This window comes from Arachis duranensis, chromosome 6 (assembly GCF_000817695.3).
Source record: "Arachis duranensis cultivar V14167 chromosome 6, aradu.V14167.gnm2.J7QH, whole genome shotgun sequence".
Classification (NCBI taxonomy): domain Eukaryota; kingdom Viridiplantae; phylum Streptophyta; class Magnoliopsida; order Fabales; family Fabaceae; genus Arachis; species Arachis duranensis.
The window spans coordinates 10505131-10525305 of NC_029777.3; the positions used below are offsets into that span (position 1 = coordinate 10505131).

The 20175-nt window shown below is 34.4% G+C and overlaps 1 protein-coding gene across 2 annotated transcripts; it reads left to right on the plus strand.

Moving 5' to 3' along the window:
* The first annotated feature begins 6832 nt into the window (after nt 1-6832).
* Nucleotides 6833-14330, plus strand: LOC107492642 (uncharacterized). Of its 2 annotated transcripts, XR_002364946.2 has the most exons (12): nt 6834-9395; nt 9505-9741; nt 9839-9968; nt 10137-10289; nt 10442-10677; nt 10784-10853; nt 11784-11990; nt 12160-12392; nt 12915-12993; nt 13119-13259; nt 13542-13853; nt 13939-14330. XR_002364946.2 is itself a non-coding variant. In XM_021126503.2 (11 exons), exons 1-11 carry the CDS (start codon nt 6994-6996, stop codon nt 13740-13742), a joined length of 4089 nt encoding a protein of 1362 aa, XP_020982162.1. In that variant the 5' UTR covers nt 6833-6993; the 3' UTR covers nt 13743-13756. The 2 variants fall into 2 exon arrangements, 1 of the variants encoding a protein (XP_020982162.1); XM_021126503.2 differs by lacking the exon at nt 13939-14330 and having other exon boundaries at nt 6833-9395; nt 13542-13756.
* Nucleotides 14331-20175: the final 5845 nt, after the last annotated feature.

The window sequence follows — 20175 nt, forward strand, 5'->3', positions numbered from 1 at the left end:
GCAAGGTGGCAACCACTGTTTCGGTGTTTCCCAAAGTCTCACATTTATCCATTTCTTTTAGAATTTTTTTCAAAAATGAAAAAAATCATATTTTTTCAAACTATTTTTAAATTTTAATTCCCCAAATACAAGTTGGTTGTATTTTCAGCGAACTCTATAAAAATTATAAAATTCGTCTAACTCCTGCAGAATTTTTTTTAATTTTTTTTAATTTCGTATTTTTAATTCATTATCATCATTTCTAAATAGTATATAAATCTATCAATAAAAATATACAAAAATACATTATAAACATGACTTTTTCAAGAATTTTTTAATTAAAAATTAAAAAAGTCATATTTAATAATGATAATTATTGTGATCGTCTCCAAAAATACACATATACACCAAAATAAGTCATATTTAACAAGAATTTTTTAATTATAAATTTTATTTTATTTAAAAAAATTAAAAAATATATAAAAAGTTGTAAAAAATGATAAAAAAAATTGAACTTTAGAAAAGTTTGGTCTCACTTTCTATTGAAAATTTTATTATTTTGGCTAAAAAATATTTTAATTTTCATAAAATAATCATTCAAATGAAGAAATGTTGTAAAAAAAATTATCTTAATTTGACAAAAATTATTGTTTATAAGAGGTAAATGAGTTGTGTATTTGATCTAATCTTTAAAAAATATTTAAAGGTTTGTATAAAAAATCGGAAAAAGTTTGATTACTAAACATTCTTTTAACTATTTTTTTGTAATACTAATTAGAAATTTTTGGCATATGCTATCATAGTGCATTATAACAATAATTTAATTTTTATACATTATGTAAAAAAATTTACATACACAATTAATTATAATAAAATGTAATTAAAACTAAATATAATGAAATAATTATATAAGATTTTTGTCAAAAACATTTTTAACTCGCCACCATTGGTAAGTTGCAAGAACATTTTGAATATATTAAATATGTTAAAAACTTTTTTTTAAATTATTATACAATTAACATGTGTCTTTTTTTATCTAAACCTATTGATTAACTAATGGAGTAATTATCATTTTTAACTATAAAACTTTAAAATATTGATAAATTTAATCATGAATAAACAAAATTAATTTTATATTTGTGAAAGACGTTTTTTATATGACAAAAGTACCAAAGAATAATTTTATTCGTACTTAAATTTGTTAATATTTCAAATTTTAGTCGCCAATTTGTTAATATACGAACTTCCTTTAAAACTAACATTAATTTTTTAATATTACTTTTCATTTCAGCTGATAGATCGTTTTATTATTAGATCTTTTAATCTTATTGTGTCAAGTATTGCAAGTTTCAAAAACATATATTAATTAATTATATACATTCTAAGTATATTACTTTAAAAAATAATCCATGTTTGTAGCCGAATGAGCAATATATCCGTGTCTCATTTTGTAGTTGATATTTCGATGAGATTTTCAATGACCACAAGCATGAGTTTTGAAAAAAGAAAAAAAAGGAGTAAATTCCCATGATGGTTTTCAAGATTCACGTCATGCACTAAAATCGTCTTTGAAATTTTAATTGTATCAATTACGTTCTTGAAATTAAAAAAATTATATCATAGTAGTCTCTGACCCATTTTCTGTTAACGACGCGCTGACGTGACTTGATGACGTGAACCTTTGATAACACGTGTCATCTCATGGTTTGGCCACGTGTCACCTCATGGTGACGTGTCGGTCAACAACACGTGGCATGCTGACATGGATGAGTATGTCACGTGTTACAATACTATTTTGCCACGTGTCGCAATGCTATTTGTCTACGTGTCATTTACTATTTTAGTTCCTGAAATTGAATGTCGTGCATCAAATTAGTCCCTTCATCAGTTTTTTCTCATTTTTTTATAAATTTAAAATTCTCAATATTTTTTTATACACCAATTTTAATTATATTTTTTATTATACATATTTTATAATAAATTTTTTAATTAATAATATTAACTTGTATCATTAGAGTACATGTTAACCAGGGGTGGCAAACGGGCCTCAACCCGTCGGGCCAGCCCGCGTAACCCGCCAAAAAAGGCGGGCTGGGCTGGAAAATTAGGACCGCCAAATAGCGAAAACACGCCTAATCCGCACCGCTTAAACCGCGGGTTTTGGCGGGGTGGGGCGGGCTTCCCCGCCGGGCTTAGTGTTTTTTTAGTGAGGAGGTATTTTTATAATTTTTTGGCCAAAACCTAACTTCCTCCAACCTAACTTACAAAAGTATGAAGATAAAAATTGAGTGGTTTGGATTATGTTTATGTTACTTTGAAGAGAATATTTATAATTATGATTTAAATTATGTTTATTTTGTTTTGGAGAGAATATTTATACTTATGTTTTGAATGAAAACTTAGTTTATAATTATGTTTATTAGATATTTATAATTACAAAGATTTTAATGTTTATGAATATAAAAAATATAATTTTTTATGCTTTTAGAAATTATAAATTTATTAATATGGTTCTGAAATTATATATATTGTTTAGTTGTTAGGCTGGGCGGGGTGGGATTATAGGACCGCCTCACTAGGCGGGGCGGGCTTCCCCGCTTGCCACCCTTAATATTAACTAAAACCAAAACTTTATTATTGCCTCTTGTGCTTATTTGTATCTATTTTAATATTGTTCAAGTCATTGTTACAATAAGTACTTATATTGATTAATAGTGTAATATATGAAAAAGCCACCTAACTAAGTTATAGATAAAATGAATTATTATAATCGACAATATAAATCTATCTTATTAATTTAGTGAGAAGTTAATTATATGGAAAATCGGACATTTTTAAAATGGATGGGAATAATGAATTTATATTAGTTAATAAGTGTCTTATCAAGTATTTCTAAAATATTTATTAAAGTGTTAAATATTAAAAAAATTGTATCAAGAAATATTATTATACTCTTAACTAATACTCTTTATTAAATCAATATCAACAAATAAAATATTGTAAAAAAAACCGTATAATTAAAACTAATATTTTAAAAATATTTTATAAAAACACTTATATTTAAATAACTTGTGAAAAGATAAAATTAAAATCAGTGTATTCAAATATATAATAAGAATTTTAAATTTATAAAAAAAAATGAGAAAAAACTGATGAAGGGACTAATTTAGTGCATGGCATTCAATTTCAAGGACTAAAATGAGTCATTTGATGCAAAATAAGGGACCAATTTAGTGCACATGTAACGATGACATAGTCGATTACACGTGGATAAATAGCATTGCGACACGTGGCATAATCTGACACGTGGCAAAATAGCATTGTAATACGTGGCATACTCATCCATATCAGCATGCCACGTGTCGTTGACCGACACGTCATCATGAGGTGACACGTGTCACCAAAGGTTCACGTCATCGCGTCGTTAACGAAAAATGGGTCAGTGACTACTATGGTACAATTTTTCCAATTTCAGGGACGTAATTGGTGCAATTGAAATCTCAGAAACGATTTTAGTCCACGGCGTCAATCTCGGGGACCACTATGAAGATTTACTCGCAAAAAAGTGATGATTTCAGATAAAGTTTTAAGGTAAATTGAAAATCTACATTTTTATAAATTTAGTTATCATTTGAAAAATTTGATTATTCTTTAATTAAGAAGGCAAATATTTATAAGTTATTTATTGAATTCTTATTTTAAAGAAAAACTTTATGTATTATAAAAATTTAGAAAGATTTATCATTTTAATTGATTTTTAAATTAATATTTAATATAGACTTAAATGAATATTAAATATAGACTCCTAATTAACTAACTTTAAACCACTGTAATTAATAATTATTATTAATTTTATATATTTTAAAATTTGGATAATTATTAATTAATGACAATTTAAAAAATAAAATACAGTTCAATAATATTTGTTGAGTTATTATTGGTAAGGCTCCTCGTTACTTAGAGGAATTATTTTTAAAATTTAATTATGTTGGACATAAAATGCTAAAGACTAACGTAAAGTTCATCTCGAACTTTTATAAATAAAAATGACCATTTTTTGACAAATAAATTTGTTTAACATTACAAAATTTTAGAATTTTTTATTTAAATAAAATAAATATATAAATTACAGAATTATATAAAATATGAAGTATTTATAAAAATACGTAATCGTATACATGTCGATTGCTGAGGAATAAGTTAAAAAATTAAACATATTTTAGAGTCCGAGACTTCGTATTGTGATCCGACGACGCCGAGACATATATTGAGTGCACTCGAGATATGTGTTATTAAAGAGATCGGATTCTGAACACTCGAGATATGTGGTAATTTAAAATGGGGTCTCATAATCCGAAATACGTACAGTTCTCCTGATGGGGTATCAGCATTCGAGATAAAATCGACGGTGTAATTTGGGTCTCAGCACTCGAGATATGCGTATTATGGTTTAGGTGTCTTTGCACCCAAGATATATTGGAGAATAACTCTATTTATAGAGTCCATTCCTCAACAATATCCTCACAATTCACAAATCAATATTTTCTTCCTCTTCTTTTCATTTTGTTCTGGCGGAGAATAACTAATTTTTTTTTTTGTTGTGGTTTATTCCAATAGGATAGTAAAACACGATGATGAAAGAGTGATTTTCGAGACATGTTGCCCACCAACCAGGTTGATACTCTACATGCGCTAAAGACGGTCATACTGGGCAATATGAGGGGAATAGGTACCAAAGAAGTTGGGCGGGTCATATATAGATTTCTGCACACGCTTTCAAACAGTGGATTTACCAACAGGTTATTTTGGATTGATGGAGATCAGCATGTAAGGATGATGTTCGACATACATATGCACGACTAATGTCATAAGATCTTTTAAAAAAAGATAACTCGAAAAAAGATATTTTCTTATAAGCTCACCCAAACAAGCTCTAATTGTGTTTAACCATTATTAAAAATTCTAAACCAAGCAGATAAACATCGATAATAAATACAACAGATACAATACGAATATAATTTGTATAGCTAATATTCATAGCACTTATTAAAGATAGGACTATCAAGTAATATGTAAAAAATTAAATCATTCATGTTGAATTATTTTAATTTGATTGTCACATTTAGGCATGATTTCAATTAATTACCTGTTAATTTCACCAACGTATTAATTAATAGTTACCTATTTTATTTATTTAACTTAGAGTAAAGTATCGTTTTTGTCCCTAACGTTTGGGGTAAGTCCTATTTGTGTCTCTAACATTTAAATTGTCCTATTTGTATCTCTAACATTTGTAAAAGTAATTAAATATTATCCTGCCGTCAATTATACATTATGAGCTTTATATGGAGTTCTAAAAATATCTTATTGAAGTTAGAATACAAATGTCTAGGTCAGAACCCATGATCCACTCCGAATAATAACTCATTAAAAGTTAAAATTAATCTCTACAATATTTATATAATTCACCTTTTTAGGGATATAATTGAGCATGAACACAAATTTTAGGTACAGTATTAAAATATAATACATCTAAGTGAGATCTAATTGAGAATGAATACATCCAAATGAGAATAATTGAAAAATACAATCTGATCTATTAGTATAATTAATGACAGGATAACATTGAATCACTTTTATAAACATTAGGGATACAAATAGGACAATCTAAACATTAGAGATACGAATAAAACTTACCCCAAACGTTGAGAACAAAAATGTTACTTTACTCTTTAACTTAAATTACAATTAGTTACCTATTTTATTTATTTAACTTAAAAATTATTATTAGTTACAATCAATTATACAAAATATCAAATCATATTATACCTGACTAAATATATATAAATTGTCTAACTTTGTCTAGTTACTAAATCCCACAACATTAACTAAATTACTAAATTCTAAATATCTAAAGTAATTACTCGCTGAAAATAAAACAAGGAAAAACTAACGACCTCGAAATATAAAGCTCTAGTCATGTGCCAAGTAACATTCAGTCTATTGATGTTTTCATCGCGGACATATTCTCATAAGGCCATATTTACTTAAAGAACTTGAACTTAAGTGTTTAGAATAGTGAAATTCTTAAAAATTATTTAAATGTACTACAATTTTGACTACTGTAATCTTATATATGCATCCGCGCATATCTTGAATGCTGAGACTCAAATTAGACAAATTATACATATCTTGAACACTGAGATTCCTTTTTAAGTTGTCATATATTTTGGGTGTTCAGTCTTTAATCTCCATAGCTACATTTGTTTTTGAGAATAGAATAGAACAAGACATTGAGAACAGGACAGGACAAGATACTGATAGATAGAGACACAAAATTTTTTGTTATTGTATTTTTTTTAGTGATAAACTAAAAAAAATTATGAAAATCTAATTTATTCTTTTTTTTTTCATTCAAAAAATTTGAGATGAAAAATATAATAATAAAAAATATAATTATAAAAAATTAACAAAAATAATAAAAAATGAAAAATAAGTTGTGTTTCTTGTTAGTGTCTCTGTGTTCTCCCTGTTAGGATAGACACAAAATATACTAATTCAGTGTTTCTATATATATTGTCTCTATCCATGTCTCAATGTCATGTCTCTGTAAATAAATACAGCACATAATAACACATATTTCGAGTTCATTCATGATATGTTTCAGCGTTGTCATGTTATAGCACAAAATTTCATATGTTGAGATATGTTCAATTTTTAACTATTCTCTCATTATTCGAAATGAATAAAATACACATTTTTATAAATACCTTACATCTTATGTATTTTCTAATTTACATATTTATTTAATTTAAATAAAAATTTCGAAATTTTATGGATTGAAACGGTTGCTTACTCTTAATTAATATCATACTTTATATTAATCCGAAATTTTTATTCCGTTGGTTGGTGGATTAAGGAGTGTCGGAATTTGAACGTTCGAGTTTTCGACCACGCACAACATTACACAACGCAATTTCAAAAAACCCTACTCCCCCATTCCCACCGCCTCAAATGTCCCCGGCGGTGGTGCATCTCCGATCTCCGATCACCTCCTCCGCCTTCCAAACCACCGATTCCGTTCCCGATTCCACCTCGCATTCTTCGTTCCATCATCACACTCCTTTTCCTCATTTCAACGCCGAAGCCTTAAACCCTTCCTCCGCCACCGCAACTGCTGCCCCCGCCGGAGGAGCTTCCATGTCCCGTGGGAGGACAAGGGCAAGACTCGTCAAGCAGAGGAAGAAACAATCGGCTTCTCAGCACGTGAAGCCACGTGATGCTACCCCTGGCTTCGATTCCGTTCCCTCCGATCAGGTAACCGGTAATATTAGCGACTTGAATGGTTTTTCGGTAGGTTCTGTTGGACTGGAAAGTGGTGTTAGAGCTTGTGATGGTGGTTCTTCGAACTGTTATCGCAAGCTTGGGGGCGATAGTTTTGTATTTGGTGCTACTTCAGTCAGCTCTGGTTCCGCTAGGGATTTGGGTTCCGAGCAGGGTAGAGAAAGTTCTGTAGGTTCTGTTCATGGAAGGGAGGGTGCACCTGACAGGGAAACGGAGGTTGGGAAGAGTGATCCTGTAGAATTTGTGTTTAGTGCTACGCGGAGTAATAGGGAATCGAATTTGGGTAGGAAAACCGGTGAAAGTGCTGCAGGGGTGGGTTTTGGTGATGAAAGAAAGAGGGGATTGAATTCTGAGCTGAGGGATTGGTCGGTTAATGCTAAGGGGTTTGTTTTTTGTGCTGATCAGAATGGTTTTGTCGATAATTCCAATGCACAAAATGAGAAATCTGGCGAATCTGTTGAAAACTCAGTGTTTGGTGATGCTGGGGATAGAGAAGGTAGGGATGGAGCTGAGTGTGCAGGGCAGGATAGTTTTCGCTTTGTTTTTGGTAGCTGCAATGGTGAAGCATCGAGTTTTAAGGTGGAAAACCAGGGAAATCTTGATGGGACAAGAAATTTTGATCCTGGAATGGGTAATTTTAATTATACCAAGGCTGCAACAGATGGTAATAGTAATGTTGATGATAATAAGAAGCATGGATATGGAAGTAGTAATGATATTTCTACGGCTTATGGTGCCACTCCTGCATATAAATTAACAGATGAGATGGAGAAACTGAACATCGACCACTCTAAGGAGGCTGACGTCACTAGAGATTCTACAAATTCACATGTAAATGATAGCACTGGCTTTGTGTTTGGAGGACGTGAGAATGTTTATGACTATTTTAGTACTGGTTCAGGAACTAATGCTAATGGTCACAAGTCTTGTTCTAGTGCTGCTTCTGGGAATATTGGTGGGCAATATTTTAAAGCATGTAAACCAAATGATGTTCAAGATAGAACTGGTTGTGGCATTGCCTGTGGTTTTACAAGAGTACCTTGCACCCCTAAGCCACCCAAAGATTCAGAAGTGAATGGAGCTACTTCATCATTTTCCTCCTCAGCAGTTGGTCTTGACTCCATTTCGAATAATTATACTTCTGCAGGCCATCCCTTGAGTGGCAATCATGATAAGTGCGATAATTATTTTACAAGTATTCCAGAGGCATTGAAGGAGTCTTTTATGGGATTTAAACCTCCAATGTGGGATCCTTCTGCTTTTAAAGACAACTTATTTCCAAAGTTGGATAAAAAATTAGAATCCACACAAAAGGTCAGATCATCTAAAGAAAAGGGATCAAAACATATGAGGAGAAAATTGAAGCCACATTCGTTGAATAAGAAACAAACAAGGCTGGATCCTTCGTACAAGGAAAATAGTTCATTGGAAACCCCTGATTCCTCTGGTTGCCACTCACCTATGGATTTTTCTCCCTATCAGGAAATGGCAGCAGAGGATCAAGATGTGAAAGATGAAAACTTGGCTGGTGTTGGGAGAGGAACAGATATAAATAGAACTGATCAAAGATGTGGTGGTTCTGATAATGAGCAGTTCTCATCACATTTTGGAAGTTTTCCTGTAGGTGATTTTCATTCTTCTGGTCCTGAAGTAGTCTGGCCTACTTTGAAAACCCAGCAATTTAGTAGTAATGCATTTGATTCTGGGGTTGACTATAGCTCAATCAATGAAAGGCAAAAAGATGATCTATTTTGCTCTGTTCATGATCTGGGTGATTCGAAGGAGAAAGATTTTGCATTTTCTGCATCATCTACTGTAGCGGGTACTTCTTCACCATTAAAGCGTAAACAGAAGAAAAAATTTAGGAGCAAAATCGGCTGCAATTCATTTGTCATCTCTCCTAAACCAAATGGAAAGTTTGGATCTTCTGTGCAATTTTCACCACTAACCACTTCCAACATGCCATCACATTTTAATGGGATGGATAGATCTCAAGTCAATCATCTGTTCAAGGAAGGGGATTTTGCATCATCAGTTACAATCCATGAAGCCTGTGAAAAGTGGAGACTCAGGTGCTGATCATAAAAATTTGTCTTTTGATATTTGATTATGCTTATTTTTGCTAGATGTTGTGAAATCGGCATTCTTTATTTATAGCGTGCAATCATGATTTTTATCTAGGGGGAACAAATCCTACAAGGATGGAGATCTTTCTAAAGCTGAGGAATTCTACACACTGGGGATAAATTCTGTTCCAACAAGTGAATCAGGATGCCAGATCAAACCGCTTTTACTTTGTTATAGCAATCGGGCAGCAACACGCATGAGTCTTGGAAGGATTAGGGAAGCTCTAGGGGATTGCAAGATGGCTTCTGCTCTGGACCCAACCTTTTTGAAAGTACAGATGAGAACTGCTAAGTAAGGATTTTGTTTGTAGTGACATTATTTTCGATTACAAAATATTGTGCTTTAGTGTTTCCTGCCTCAACTAATAGGATGTAATTTTCTTCTTCAGCTGTCACCTTTTGTTGGGAGAAATAGAAAATGCTATGCAGTGTTTTAGTAAGTGTATGGACTCCGGTAATGCTATTTGTTTAGATCGGAGAGTTGTAGTAGAAGCAGCTGAAGGTTTACAAAAGGCTCAGGTATTTCAATGATTTCTTTTACAAGAGTGGCAAAGTTTTGTCATTTTATCTTTAGGCATTGTATGAAATATTTAAATTTGCATGTTATTGATTGTTTCTTTTTGAGGTAAATTTGTTGGCGTAAATGGTTCGGTAAGATGTCTGACAAGTGTCATTTGGTTTTTGCAGAAAGTGGTTGAGTGTTCAAACAATGCTGCCAAACATTTGAAGGAAAGGACTTCTGATGCAGCTGAGACTGCTTTAGAACTACTTACAAAGGCATTGTCAATAAGTTCATATTCAGAAAGATTGCTTTCACTGAAGGCAGAGGCTTTATTTTCGGTATGTTCTATTCTAATTCCTTTTTTTTTTCAACACTTAAACTCATCTTTATTGATTCTTTTTCTTCCTCGTTGTTGTTCCATTAATTTGCTTTATATATTATATATTATTGCTTATAATAAGGGCTGTTTATTTATGGTGACATCTTGCAGCTGCAAAGATATGGTGAAGCAATTCAGCTTTGTGAACAGAGTCGGTGTCTTGCAGAAAAGAATTTTGACATGGCAAATAGCACAGACAATTTAAATATTTCCACATCTGATAGTTACGCATCTGTAAAATTGTGGAGGTCATCACTGATATCCAAGTGTTACTTTCACTTGGGACGGCTTGAGACATCACTTAATATTCTTGAGAAATTGCAGCAAGTTGGGTCTGTCAATGACAAGTAATTCATTTTTTTTTTCAAACAATGCTAGTGTTCTTTTTCATTTAAATCTAGATGTTTTATCTTTTTTCAAATGCTAGATATGTTTTATGCCTCAACCATGCAGATGTGTCATTCATGAAATCAGAGAGTTACTGTCATTAGCTGCTACTATAAGAGAACTTCTAGATCAGAAGGTAATTTCAAGGCATTCATCTAATCATCTTTTCTAATTAGTGCTTGAATAGTAATGCTATTATGTCTTGGTAGTCCTTGGGTCTGGTCTTGTGTCATGCATGTACACGGCAAACTATTTTATGTCCTTTCTATGTATTTTAGAAAGGCAATGACAATTGACATGTGCTAATAAAATATTCCATTTATTCAATTATTCATTAATTTACAACCACCTAGTGGGATAAGACTTTGTTGTTGTATTTCATTAATTTACAACAAGGCCTGCATGAGAAAAAACATCCTAATAAAGTATCTGTTAGGGACTTGGGTATTATGGGGTGCTCAAAGTCCCACATTGAGTAGTATGGGATGCTTGATGTTGTATATAAGGAGAGTGGTTCTTCCCCCTTAACAGCTAGCTTTTAAGGTGTGGTTTCCCACTTTTCTTAGATACTTAACAATGGTATCAGAGCGTGGTTGTCGGCGCCATGGAAAGGGCTACCTATAGGCTGGATTAAGGTGAATACCGAATACTGATAGACCGTAGCAAAGTGGCTACCGTTGGGCCAGGGGCGGTGTATTGTTAGGGACTTGGGTATTATGGGATGCTTGATGTTGTATATAAGGAGAGTGGTTCTTCCCCCTTAACAGCTAGCTTTTAAGGTGTGGTTTCCCACTTTTCTTAGATACTTAACAGTATCATTATGTAATTTTGTGATGTGGAAAAGTGGAAAAAGTGGAAAAAGCTCTTTAAAGTTCCTTTTGAACCTATGATATGACTTAAGATTGGATTCACTGAGGTTCATATGTGACTCTGTGAGAATAAGTAGGTTGTTAGCATCTTACTCTTCATTTGAACCATTTTATGTTTATAGTTTTCTATTATTTCTTTGAAACACTAAAGTTATTCTTGGTGTATGTGTGTTGACCTATATTAATTTTAACAACAGAGAGCTGGAAATGAAAACTTTAAATTGGGAAAGTATACAGAAGCTGTGGAGCATTACACTTCTGCCATATCTAGCAATATCAAATCACGGCCTTTTGTGGCTATATGTTTTGGCAACCGTGCTGCTGCTTATCAGGCATTGGGCCAAATTGCTGATGCCATTGCAGATTGCAGCATGGCTATAGCCCTTGATACAAATTATGTGAAGGTATGCTTTTCTGAATACCTGCTATTACGAGAACTCGTGAATACATGTATTCGGAATTTTGAATTTTCGCTCTGGATTAGTTTTGTGGAGTATGTCAGTGTGATAGCTTCTTGCTGGCCTCTAATTGTGAAAAAGAAGGGGAGGGCTGTACTGATTGCTCCTTTTGTAGGCAATTTCAAGAAGGGCCACCTTGCATGAGATGGTACGAGATTATGAGCACGCAGCTTGTGACCTGAGGAAACTAATATCTGTTCTTGAATCTCAATCTAATCAAAAGGCTAACCAGTCTGATTCACCAAGTGGATCACCTGCCGTGAAAGAATTAAGGCAAGCTCATCAACGCCTGAGTTCAGTGGAAGATCAAGCCAAAAGGGGATTACCTTTAGACTTTTACCTCATTCTGTAAGTTATTTATTCAATAGCAATTTTGGTGGCAGAAGTTACACAAATGTGTTACAGACCCATTGCCCCCTATTTGTGTCATCCATCTGTAAAGTGCACATACTTGAGAATCTCAGTTGATGGTAGTATGATTAGACATAGAGCATGTTTAGCAATATTCAAAAACAACTTAGTTTTATTATGGGAAAAAAGCTGTTTTAAAATAATGTATGATGTTTGGCAAAAGTTTAGAAAAATACTAGAATCAAAAGCTAGTAATTTTAAGGAAAAGTATACTCTATACCTTCAACGTTTTAGGATGGTTTCAATTTCACCCTTAAGTATATTTTATTTCATTAAGAGTAAAATTGAAACTATCTTCAAACATTGAGGATATAAAGTATACTTTTCCCTAATTTTAATCTAATAAATAGCTTATAAACAATAACTCATGGGAACTTGGCTGATTTTTCATCTATTGATAATAATTGATTATTTAGAACCTTCAAATCTAAATTATGTTCTTTACAATGTCAAAACCAGAGGAACCAAACCAGCTGATACAGCAAATGACATCAAGAAGGCATACCACAAGGCAGCTCTCAAACATCATCCAGACAAGGTATCGCTCTTTGTTTCTGCATTATTATTTCCTCTTCAATTACTTCTTTTTTTAACCTTTCATTTTTAGTTTTTAAAATTATGTAGGAAAGTTCAATATATGAATGTTTTTGGTTTGTGATCCAGGCTGGTCAGTTGCTGGCAAGAAGTGAAATTGGAGATGAAGGCCAGGCGTGGAAGGAGATTTTACAGGAGGTGCACAAGGATGCTGATAGGCTTTTTAAAATGATTGGAGAGGCATATACTGTGCTTTCAGACTCTCAGAAGGTTACACCCATGACCTTTTTGTCTAGTTAATGCATTTGCTTGCATCGTTAACGTCAGCTTGAGAAGGAGATGTTTTCAATTCTTAAAATCTTCAAAAGCAATTACTTCTTCCTTTGTTTAGCATATAGGATGTTTAGGATTATCTGTTACAAGAATAAATTATTTTTCTCGGAAAATCGTTCACTGCTTTAGACTTAGTTTAGTTCAATAATTGTTCATTAAGCTTCTTATGTTTGTTATTAATATTAAACACTGATAAGCTCTTGTTTTCATTGATTATAGCGTTCGGAGTATGATCTGGAAGAGGAGCTGAGGACACTTTCTAAGCAGAGTAACAGAGGCGGCACATGCAGGAGATCAACGGATTCTAATGGGTATGGAAGAGCCGCTGATGGTTATAGGTCTCCCTCTGACAGATCTTATTACAGACGAAATGGACGGGATCATTGGAGGACATACGGGCACTCATATTCTCGGTGGTAAGAAGACTCACAACAGGCATTGGCGTTCCATTGACGATACTATTGATAGCGACGTTCCGCTTCATTTGATGGACCTAAGCTGCATCATAGTGGCTTAGAACCACTTTTGCAGGTAACTGTTACTCCTATGTTTGGTCCAGTTGAAAGTTATCCTGGCCGTTACTGATTTCTTTTTGGTCTTGTGTGGTGTGTTCTAGGCCATTACAGTATGATATTTTTTGGGTCTTACTCAGGCCATTAAATGAAATAAGATAGTAGATATTTTTGCAAGCTTGAGACATAGCAATTATATACCCTCCGAGCTACAGGCCTACAGCTAAAGGTTCAAGAAAGTGAAGAGAAGTTAAGCATTGCTGCTGTGCTCGCTTCATGTGTGGAGTGTAATAGACAGATTACCTTTGTACTAGTGTTTGGTCAGGTTTGAAGATGTTAAATTGTTAATAGGAAGTTAAGGACTGACCTCGAAAAAGAAATTCAAAAAATTATTTTACCCAATACATGTTTCTACTCCTTGGCAAAGTTGAAACTCTATACCAAGCCACATTACCTTGCTGGATACTAATTGGCAGATAACCTATTATTTATTTTTTATTTTTTATAATAATGCTATATTAGCCTCTAGAATAGACTAGTATACAAAACATCAAAAAATAAAGGGAAAGGCATATATAATGTGTATTCATATGTCTAATCATACCGCTCTCTTTTGTTTTTGTGTGGTTGTTTTGTATATAAGATAAGATTGTTTTCATTGTATTATTGATTTTTAATAATCTGCTTTCATTTTTGGATATATAGACGGGAGCAACTTCTACCGTCCAAAAATGCAAGAACTCCCCATCAAATGCCAAATAGATTTGCCCAACAAATCAAAAGTCTTAACTAACAAGAAATCCAAACCAACTAGATGGCACACAACCGTTAAGTTGAATCTAAAGTTTTGTTATCGAAGTGCGTGAGATTTACACCTTTATAACCCTAGATCAACGATTTTGAATTGTATGGATGACACAATTGTTATTGACGTTCACCATTTTTGCAGAGTAAGGAATATAACGTTTGAAAATCATTTTACAATCAATCATACTATATATAGACATCATAAATTAACCGTGATGTTACACGATTAAGTCATTTTGATAATTAATTTTAACTAAAGTTTATCCAGTAGCTTATTGGCATAATGAAAAATAACTGAAGAGAAGAAGTCATATAAAAAGAAGAAAAAAAAAAAAAGACTTGTGAATAAGTTATTTTTGTAATGAGATTCAATTAAGTATTTTTTTTTGTATTTTCTCAATTTTCTTCCATTGATTTTTATTGTGACAATAAACTATCGGGTCGATTTTTATTGTGACAATAAATTATTGGGTCAACTTAGTTAAATTTAGTTATCAAAATTACTTTTGGTTATTAGCATCACTGTTTATTTGTTGTTATAATTAGCATTCCTTAATTTTCTGCGCCACAAATCAAGTACTAGTGTTTTACTACTTTCTAATCAAATTAATGAAAACCCATTTGCATCTTCTACAAGGAAGAGAAACACTTGGATACCTACTTAGCTTTAATAATCTGCTGTAAGATGAAGGTCAAACAGATTACTGATCAATTCTTGCTTCTCACTATGTAGAGTAAAATTTATGAGGGAAAAGTATTGTTCTTCATTTTTTTGAAAAAATCCAAATCATTCACAAAAATCTTTTTCCTTTTTTTTTTTTGGGTAGAATCTATAACTCTTTTAACGATTATTTGAGGCTTTATAAAGTATAATATTATATTTATGTCATAGTAAATTGACATGGGAGCTGGCAAAGGAATCAGTTGCTGTGTTGTACAATGAGGAAGATGACATAATGGCAATTCTCCAGGCACAAAATGAAAAAATAGCACTGAAAAAAATTGGCGAAACAAAAGGTGAAGATGAGACGGTGCAGACCCAAAAACAGAAAGCAGGTGTGTACTAATAGTTCTAAATGACTTTTAGTTCTTGGAATGTTATGGGGTTACGGGGGACGAAAAAATGAGAATGGTGAATGATTTAAAAAATAAACATAAATTGACTATGGTAGGCTTGGTTGAGACTAAACGACAGATTGTGACGAGGTTTGATGTTGGAAAACTATGAGGGTATGATGGGGCTGGATGGGAATATGTAGGATCGGATGGGGCATCCGGTGGCCTCTTGATGATTTGGAATGATTTGTTTTTTAAATTGAATAACTACTATAAGGGAGAAAGGTGGTTATGTGTGGAAGGTGTCTTACTGAAAAACAATTTCAACTGTGCTTTTTTCTTGGTTTATGGTGCACATAGTAGAGAGGAGAAGAGCTGTGTGTAGGAGGAGTTGAACTACATTGCTGGGCTGTGTCAGGTTCCGTGCTGTTTCACAGGGGACTTCAATGAGATAGTGAATATTGAGGAACGGAAAGGCACTATTAGTCTACCTCTATCTGCTGAAGAATTCAAGGTTTAGATTCAAGACATGCACTTAGTGGATCTGCCACTTACAGATCGCAAGTTTACGTGGTTTTGAGGTCGCTCTTGCAGTCGTATTGATAGAGCTATGGTCAGTATAGAATGGTTAGAGGAGTTCCCTGAGACCCGTTTGAGAGGCGGTCCTAGGGGCCTGTCAGATCATTGTCTGATTATTGTGGATGATAAAATGATGTGGCGTGGTCCTAGGCCTTTTCGGAGTCTTGATTCGTGGTTTACTCAGGAAGGTTTTCTTAGTATGGTTAAGGAGGAATGGAGGAGTTTAGGGGAGATGCAGTTCACAGATAAATTGAAGGCGTTAACAGGTCCGTTGGAAAGGTGGCACAAGGCAAACTTTAGTGGGATGGACCAGAAGATCTTGCAGCTAGAAGAAGAGATAAAAAAGGTTGATGATTTGGTAAGCAATGGAGTGTATGATGGAACCTTTGAGGCTAGAAGGAAGGCGTTGGTTACTTGCTGTGAGAAGTGGTACGCAAGGAAAGAAATCCACTGAAAGCAAATGTCTCGATCTCAGCACGCAAATGAAATGGACAGGAACACAAGGTACTTCCACAATATAGCGTCGGCAAGAAGGAGGAATAATCGGGTTGATACTCTGATAGTGAATGGCAGACTGGTAAGGAAACAAGCTAGAATTAAAATAGCTATTAGAGATTTCTATAAGGATCTGTACTACCAGGAGGACTCTCCTTTGCTGGGGTTCAGAGATGGTCTCGTGGAAAGGATTGATGAAGAAGAAGCTAGGACTTTAGAAGTACTACCATCAACTGAGGAAATTAGGGAGGCAGTATGGGATTGTGAGTCATCTAAGGCGCTAGGTTGTGATGGGTACAACATGAATTTCATTAAGAGGTGCTGGGATGAGATTGGGACTGAATTTATGGCAGCTGTGATGGGATTCTTTCAGACGTCGAGGTTACCAACAGACTCCAACATTACATGGGTTGCGCTGGCTCCTAAGTTTCTTGGTGCGAATGAGATTAAAGACCTCAGACCTATTAGCATGGTTGGCTGTGTATACAAGGTTGTTTCGAAGGTTTTAGTTAGGAGGATGCGAGCAGTGATGCCAGGGTTGGTAGGGGAGACTCATAGTGCTTTTGTGAAGGGCAGAAAAATTCATGATGGGGCTCTCATAGCGTGTGAAACAGTGCACTTGCTTAAAAGGAGGAAAAAAGAGGCATCCATTATCAAGTTAGACTTCTAAAAGGCATATGCCAGAGTCAGATGGAGCTTTGTTGATATTGTGCTGCAAAAGATGGGGTTTGGGCACAGGTGGCGAGCGTGGGTTATGGAGTGTGTGACCACAGCTTCTATGTCGGTCTTAATCAATGGCTCGCCATCAAAACCTTTTAAAATGCAAAGGGGCTTGAGGCATGGTGACCCGCTATCTCCATTCTTGTTTGTGCTGGTTGTGGACGTTCTGCATTGAATGGTGGGTGAGGCAGTCAGGAACAGACGAATTTCTCCCTTGGTGGTTGGGCGAGATCGAGTGGAGCTATCACACCTCCAATTTGCTGATGATACTATCCTGTTCTGTCCACCAGAAGAGGAGACTATGAAGAATTACAAGCGGCTTCTGCGATGGTTTGACTTGATGTCAGGGCTCAGTATCAACTTTGTAAAAATCCAATTTGATCCCTATCAATTGTGAAGAGCAGTGGATACAAAGAATGTGTAGGATGTGGGGTTGTAAGGAAGATACTCTCCCTGTTAAATACCTTGGAGTCCCTTTAGGAGCTAATTCGAGGCTGGTCAAGACCTGGAAGCCTATCATTGATAAGGTAGAAGAGAAACTAAGCCTTTGGAAAGCTAAGGTGCTAAGCAAAGCGGGAAAGTTGGTGCTCATCAAATCAGTTTTGAACAGCTTGCCAGTGTATTATTTGAGCTTATATAAGATGACGCAGGCAGTTGCTAAGAAGTTAATTTCCCTGCAGAGAAGATTCCTATAGAGTAAGGAGGATGGGAGGAATGGAATGACTTTGGTGAGATGGGAGGTGGTGCAGGCCCCTAAGAAGTTAGGAGGATTGGGGATTGGAGATGCAATGATTAGAAACACTGCACTGTTGTTTAAGTGGTGGTGGCGTTTTGCTAAGGAGGAGTGCTCGTTGTGGAAGAAGGTGGTCTGCTCCTGTAATGACTTAAGGCCGAATGAGTTACTATCCACTCAAGCTCTGCCTTCCGGAGGAGACCCATGGAAGGATATCTGTCATTTACAAATTAAGAAGCAACATATAAGGGATAAGATGATTACAGGCCTGGCTATGGAGCTTGGTGATAGATGGTGGACTCGGTTCTGGGAGGATGTTTGGTTACAAAGCGGTTCCTTGAAAGATCGGTTTCCCAGGCTCTTCTCTGTTTCAAACCAATGTGGGTCGGCTGTAGGGGATTGTGGATTTTGGGATGGGTTAGAGTGGGTTTGGACTTCCAATGGAGAAGAAAGCTGTTTCAGTGGGAATTAGACCTACTGAGTCAGCTACATGAGGCGTTGAGACCGGTCAAGTTAGTGATTAATAGGGAGGATAGAGTTGAATGGAAATATGATAGACTTGGTATTTTTTCGACTAACTCCTTTGTGTAGGTGCTACAAGAAGGAATGTTGCTAGAAGATGTAACCAGCTACAGTTGCATGAAGTTCATTTGGAAAGGCTTGGTTCCACCAAGAGTAGAGTTGTTTGGTTGGTTTGTCCTTATAGGCAGGGTGAACACTAAGGAGCGGCTTAGTCGGTTCGGGATCATTAGCCAGGATGATAAGAGTTGTGTCTTATGTTCTAAGGAGGTTGAGCAGGTCCATCACTTGTTCCTTGGCTGTGATTTTGCTTGGCAGGTGTGGAGTGCATGACTATCTATGTTTGGCCGGCCCTGGTCTATTCCAGGGTCGATGAAGGAACATTTCCTAAGTTGGACATATGAACCGCGTAGAAAAGAGGATCGGAAGCAACGTACGAGGTGCTTCTGTGCAATCATTTGGCACATTTGGTTGGAAATGAATAGGAGGATATTCCAAAACCAAAGCAGAGGCGTAGATGACATCATCCACATGACCATGCTTAACTGCGACGAGTGGAGGGGTGCCCAGTCCTAGTGTTGTTGATGGCTATGCCGGAGATGACAAGCGGAGTTCCTTTTTTGGTTCGTAATACTTTTCTAGGTGTTGTTTGAGTACTTGTGCTGTATGATACTACATGCTTCACCTTAGTGTGTTGAGCTCCTTTGTTTTCAAAAAAAAATATTTATGTCATATTATCATAATATTATATTTATTTAATTTTTTTAATGCCATTATCCGGAGACTGTGATTTTGAGTGAACTACTCAAATTTGAGTTTTATAAAAAAAATATTGACTAATCTAATTTTATTTTGAATTAAATTTTTTTCAAATGCGATAGTTTTTTTTCTTCTAATACTAGGAGTGAGACTCGAACCCGAAACTTATAGGTGATGATGAGAAGATTATGCCATTTGAGATATAGCTCGTTGGTTTCAAATGAGATAGTTGATAAAATAAGAAAATAAGTGTTTAACCACTTTTAAATTAAAATAATAATACTTCACACCTTTACTTTATCAAATATATTAATAAGTGAAAACTTTGATACCGTTAATTTTATGTGAAATTAATCTATGAGAGTCGTTTGATGACAATTTAGTCAAACTTGTTAAATTATTTAAAAACTCGCAACTATCAACTTCACATAAAATTAAATGTACTTGAGTTTCCACCGTTCATTCCTATTATTGCTATTATGCTTTACTTAAAAATAATTAAATACATATTTTTGAAAAAATAATAATAAATATAATTTTGATAGTTCAACTAAATTATAAAATATCATAATTTAATTAATCTTATTATAACTTTTGTAACTAACTTGTGATTCTCTTTCTATCTCTTCCCGCGCCTACACTGCAAATACCTTCTGATGACTATCAACAAAAC

What these genes read in the sequence shown, in the direction of transcription:
- LOC107492642 (XM_021126503.2), top strand. Translation starts at nt 6,994, where the DNA reads ATGTCCCCGGCGGTGGTGCATCTCCGATCTCCGATCACCTCCTCCGCC. An exon ending in TGTGAAAAGTGGAGACTCAG is followed by an intron (nt 9,396 to 9,504) that starts GTGCTGATCATA and finishes ATTTTTATCTAG; the next exon opens with GGGGAACAAATCCTACAAGG. An exon ending in GTACAGATGAGAACTGCTAA is followed by an intron (nt 9,742 to 9,838) that starts GTAAGGATTTTG and finishes TTTCTTCTTCAG; the next exon opens with CTGTCACCTTTTGTTGGGAG.